Raw genomic sequence first — 6,016 nt, 5'->3', positions numbered from 1 at the left:
TCTGTTCAATATATAATGACGGAGGCTAACTTTGGTTGGTTAATCCGATCAGTTCATCGATGGTCGGCAAGTATGATGGTCTTAATGATGATTCTGCACGTATTTCGCGTGTATCTCACAGGTGGCTTTAAAAAACCTCGCGAATTAACTTGGGTTACCGGTGTAGTTTTGGCTGTATTGACCGCATCTTTTGGTGTAAGCGGTTATTCCTTATTGGGATCAATTGGTTATTGGCCAGTCAAAATTGTAACAGGCGTGCCCGAGCTATTCTGTAATAGGATCATTCTTTGGGTAAGTTTTACGGGAATTCTAGTGGGACAATCACCTTGACTCGTTTTTATAGTTTGCATACTTTTGTATTACCTCTTCTTACTGCCGTATTTATGTTAATGGACTTTCCAATGATACGTAAGCAAGGCATTTCTGGTCCTTTATAGTAAATATGAATCATAGATATTGTGGTAATTAATCATTTCTTATTTGGGGGAGGAATATATTTCATTGCTACAAATATGGATTATTTAAAAGAATAAGACATGTATTTGGATATTTTCCTTCAATTTAACAAAATTGGATTATTATTATTTTTTACATACACGAATAGTTGAAGGGAATTCTACGAAGAAGAAATGGATTATGGGAGTGTGTGACTTGAACTATTGATTGGGCCACGCAGATATATGATTTTCTCTTATCTGCCACATTTGAATTTACAATTCAATGTGTCTTTATTCCAACTACAACGCAAGGTCCGTCCCTACAGAGGATAGGCTGGTTTCACTTGTAAAGAATCTTTTCTATGATCAGACTCGATCATATCCTGCATGAACAGGCTCCGTAACATCCAGTAAAAAAAGTGATGTGGGATAATCTGAATTATATTTTCTCTATTTCACTGAACTTAATAGTATGGAAATGCATTCATTTCCTATGCATTGACTCGATTTATGATACTATCGGAGTAAACCAAGTGGATCTAAAGAAGAAAAGGGGTTAGATTATATTAGTAACAAGTAAATCCTTTGTACGTAAAAAGTTCCAAGATTTTTTTTTTGGGGGGGGGTTAAGAATTGCAAGGTTTGAGATCACCCAAAAAGCACTATTCACTTTGAAAGCCTACTTGGGTATTGAGCGTTTACTTAAGTTTACTTAATAATAAAAGAACTTAATTTTTTTTTTTTGCAGATAAGATAATTGTAACTTCGGAGAAGAAAATAAGGTTTATTTTCTTACATGGAATCTTTCTATATGTGTGGATAACATATGCATTTTTTCTATGGATACATTCGAAATGTTTGATTCGTGCTCGAGCCGGATGATGAAAAATTATCATGTCCGGTTCTTTCGGAGGATGGATCTATAAGAATTCACCTATCCTAATAACAAAAAAACCTGACTTGAATGATCCTGTATTAAGAGCTAAATTGGCTAAAGGAATGGGTCATAATTATTATGGAGAACCTGCATGGCCCAATGATCTTTTATATATTTTTCCAGTAGTAATTCTGGGTACTATTGCCTGTAACGTAGGATTAGCGGTTCTAGAACCATCAATGATTGGAGAACCCGCGGATCCATTTGCAACTCCTTTGGAAATACTACCCGAATGGTATTTCTTTCCCGTATTTCAAATACTTCGTACAGTGCCCAATAAGTTATTAGGCGTTCTTTTAATGGTTTCGGTACCTATGGGATTATTAACAGTACCCTTTTTGGAAAATGTTAATAAATTCCAAAACCCATTTCGCCGTCCAGTAGCAACAACCATCTTTTTAATTGGTACCATAGTAGCCCTTTGGTTGGGTATTGGAGCAACATTACCTATTGAGAAATCTCTAATTTTAGGTCTTTTTTAAACTTTTTAATTAAATGGATTCAATTGTGAAATAAAATATCATGCCATGTATATTGTGTATCTAGGGAGAATTCATTTTGAAACGACTAATCCCTAGATACATCTTTTGGCCTATTCCGAGTATATGGATTTATTCTAAGGATTCAAATTACACATTTTCACCTTTATTTTTATAAATAATAAAAATATGAAAAAAAAAAACCAATGCCAATGGATTTCAAATTTATGCGAAATGCTTTTCTATTTCTAAAATGTCTAATATATGTTTACATCTTCTACACGAAAATGTTCCATTTCCATAAGGTCTTCTTGACTATTATTCAAAAGTTCTAATAATGTATGAATATTGGATCTTTTGAGACAATTATAGATCTTGGGAGGCAATTCTAATTGGTCAATAAAAATGGATTTCAATGCTATTCCTTTTTTATTTTTCCTCAGTTTATCCTTAGCCAATATATCATGAAAAGTAAAAAGGGGTAAAGTAACCTTGTGTTGATTTTTTTCTAAATGAAAGGGATCTTCTTCTGCATGTAAAAAGGGAATAAATAAATCAATCAAATTCCGAGAGGCTTCATAAAGCGCCTCTTTAGGAGTTAAACTCCCATTTGTCCATATTTCGAGAAAGAGTATCTCTTGTTTTTTTTTCCCATTCCCATAGGAATGAATACTATGATTTACATTTCGAACAGGCATGAATACAGCATCTATGGGAAAACTTCCGTCTTGAAAGTTTTTTAGTGTTTTTATACGATATCCGCGATTCCTCTCAATTTTTAATCCAATACACAAATTAATAGGTTCTGTTAGGTTGGCTATATGTTGTGTATTATCAATGATTTCCACAGAAGGTGGTAAAATGATGTCTTGAGCAGTTATATATCCAGGACCTTTGAAACAAATAGATGCGTCTTGAGTTCCATACAGATTACTTCTCAATACAATTTCTTTCAAATTCATTAAAATTTCATGTACTGATTCTTGAATACCTACTATGGTAGAATATTCATGTGGTATTTTCTCCGATTTTGCACGTGTAATACATGTTCCCTCTATTTCTCCTAGCAAAACTCTTCGCACTGCAATGCCTATTGTATCGGCTTGGCCTTTCATAAGTGGAGACAGAATAAAGCGTCCATAATAAAGACGTTTACTGTCTACTCTTGATTCAACACACTTCCACTGTAGTGTCCGAGTTGATACTCTTATTTTCTCTCGAACCATAGTAATATATATATATTTGATCAAACCCTTGAATTGTTTATTTCTCTTGAAATCTTTTCCATGTTTATTTTTAATTTTACACACGTCTTTTTTTCGGAGACCTACATCCATTATGTGGCATAGGGGTTACATCCCGTATAAAATTTAATAGTATACCACTTCTACGAATAGCTCTTAATGCCGCATCTCTTCCGAGACCGGGGCCTTTTATCATGACTTCTGCTCGTTGCATGCCTTGATCCGCTACTGTTCGAATAGCATTTCCTGCTGCGGTTTGAGCGGCAAATGGTGTACCCTTCGTGTACCCTTGAATCCACAAGTACCGGCGGAGGACCAAGAAATAACCCGACCACGTACATCTGTAACAGTCACAATAGTATTGTTAAAACTAGCTTGAACATGAATAACTCCCTTTGGTATTTTATGAGCATGCTTACGCGAACCAATACGTCCATTTTTACGCGAACCCATTTTTGGTATAGGTTTTGCCATATTTGATTATTTCATAAAAATAAGTCCGAGATATATGGATATATCCATTTCATTCAAAAACGGATCCTTTACTTTTTTCTAACTAGTTTCTAACTAGAATTCATATTCGATTTATATATATCAATTGTATTTTTATATTAATCGACATCGAATATGAATTTTTGAAATAAAATTTCAAATTGGAAATACCAATAATAAAAAATTTCTTCTAATATTTTATAAATATATATTCTAATATTTTTATATTCTATTTTTATAGAAAATCCTCTTTTGTGGAAATATTATCCTTGTCTTTGTTTATGTTTTGGATTGGAACAAATTACTAGAATTCGCCCTCGCCTGCGAATTAATCGACATTTTTCACAAATTTTACGGACGGAGGCCCCTATTTTCATATTTGTAATTCCTTAATAAGTTAATACCAAATCTATTTATTGGAAGAAAATAAGGTTTCCTTACATTTTGAACTTGTACCCCCCCCCAAAAAAAAAGATTGTTGAAATTAAAAAACAGTCTAATTAAATTGAATTTTTTATGCTTCTTTTTTTTTTTCTACGGGCGTATACATATAAACATATAAAAAGTACGTCGAATCTTTTGAAAAACATAGCTTATAATTCAATTTTGATTATATAAAGGAATCTGAAACATACCCCTGGGAATTTATTCATTCAGGAATTAAATCCTCTTGAATCCTTTTTATTTTTTCTTTTTTTTTTTCCAATTCCAGTTTCAGTTAAACCCCCTTCGCACATTCACTAGTATATGAGGGGTGGGTGATATTCTAAATCTGTGTTTTCTCTCTCTCTTTTTGACAAAAATGGATAGAAATTTCTCATCTAATTCGTATTTCAGAAAGATTACCATATATAACATAAAATTTCTCCGCCTATTTTTTCTAATCGAGCCTCTCGATCTGTCATTATACCCCTAGAAGTTGAAAGAATTACAATCCCATGCTCCTAAAATTTTAGGGATTCGTTGATAATTAGAATATATTCGCAGACCAGGTGTACTGATCCGTTTTAAATTTAAAAAACTTTTATATGATCCTTTCTTATTTATTCTATACCGTAGAGTTAAAACTAAATAATATTTGTCGCTTTCCCTATGTTTTCTGACGTTTTCAACAAAACCCTCTCGTAAAAGTATTTTCACAGTGTTTTCGGTGATGTTAGTAAATGGTATTTGAACCATTTTTTTTCTATTCATATCAGCATTTCGTATATAGGTTATTATGTCAGCGATGGTGTCCTTACTCATGATAAACGAAAATGATTGTTGCTCCTTATTTTCAATATAATCAACATGCTCGTTTTTCTATTTTTTTTTCATTATTTCATTTAGATCATCCAATATATTTCATTTAGATCATCCAATATTAATATGAAATAGATAATAATTGTTATTTCTAATACTTAGAATAATTACTACAAAGGGATATGTGTGAGATATAATATATTAATTAATCCATTTTCATTACAAAACAAATATATCCATATCACGGTTTTGCCTTATAATTTTATAATACCTCGGGTGCTAATGAAACTATTTTAGTGAAATTTAACTGTCTCAATTCCCGTGCGATTGCACAAAAGATTCGAGTTCCTTTTGGATTTCCTTCTTGATCAATGACAACTGCAGCATTATCATCATACTGAATTAGTATACCGTTGCTACGTTTGAGTTCTTTACAAGTACGTACAATTACAGCTCTGATCACTTCTGATCTTTCTAAGGTCATATTTGGTACTGCTTCCTTGATTACAGCAACAACAATGTCACCAATATAAGCATATCGTCGATTACTAGCTCCTAGGATTCGAATACACATCAATTCGCGGGCTCCGCTGTTATCAGCTACATTCAAATAGGTTTGAGGTTGAATCATATCATTTTTTTGTTCTTTCAGTCCAAAGATTGAAGTAAAAAAAAATATTCTGTGTTCAAAAATAAGGAACTTACAATTGCATTTTTATGTTTTCATCCTAAAGCCCTCTTTCCTTTGGTTTTCATTATTATCCTGAAATAATGAATTGAGTTCGTATAGGCATTTTTGAGGCTGCTAAAGAAATAGCCTTTCTGGCTATATTTTCTGATATCCCACCCATCTCATAAAGTATTTTCCCAGGTTTAACGACAGATACCCAATATTCGGGAGATCCTTTTCCCGAACCCATACGCGTTTCGGTGGGTCTTACTGTAACTGGTTTGTCTGGAAATATGCGTACCCATATTTGTCCACCTCGTCGGACATTTCGTGACATTGCTCGCCGTCCCGCTTCTATTTGTCTAGACGTGATCCAAGCGGGCTCAAGTGCCTGAAGAGCATATCTTCCGAAGCAAATATTATTACCTCGATAGGATATTCCTTTCATTCTTCCTCTATGTTGTTTACGAAATCTGGTTCTTTTGGGGTTCTAGTTGATGGTTGTTTCTCAATTC

The 6,016-nt window shown here is 33.3% G+C and overlaps 1 protein-coding gene and 1 pseudogene across 1 annotated transcript; both read right to left on the bottom strand.

Moving 5' to 3' along the window:
- Positions 1-2,078: 2,078 nt before the first annotated feature.
- Positions 2,079-3,592, bottom strand: LOC113870690 (annotated as a pseudogene).
- Positions 3,593-5,093: 1,501 nt separating this feature from the next.
- LOC113870691 (50S ribosomal protein L14, chloroplastic-like) lies at positions 5,094-5,949 on the bottom strand. Its single transcript, XM_027507105.1, has 2 exons — positions 5,679-5,949; positions 5,094-5,431 (listed from the first exon to the last, which is right to left on the bottom strand). Exons 1-2 carry the CDS (start codon positions 5,947-5,949, stop codon positions 5,094-5,096), a joined length of 609 nt encoding a protein of 202 aa, XP_027362906.1.
- Positions 5,950-6,016: the final 67 nt, after the last annotated feature.

Source organism: Abrus precatorius, unplaced genomic scaffold (genome assembly GCF_003935025.1).
Source record: "Abrus precatorius isolate BTA unplaced genomic scaffold, Abrus_2018 Scaffold64, whole genome shotgun sequence".
NCBI classification, from domain to species: domain Eukaryota; kingdom Viridiplantae; phylum Streptophyta; class Magnoliopsida; order Fabales; family Fabaceae; genus Abrus; species Abrus precatorius.
The sequence above is the reverse complement of the archived record's forward strand: the minus strand, read 5'-3'. Positions and strand labels throughout refer to the sequence as shown.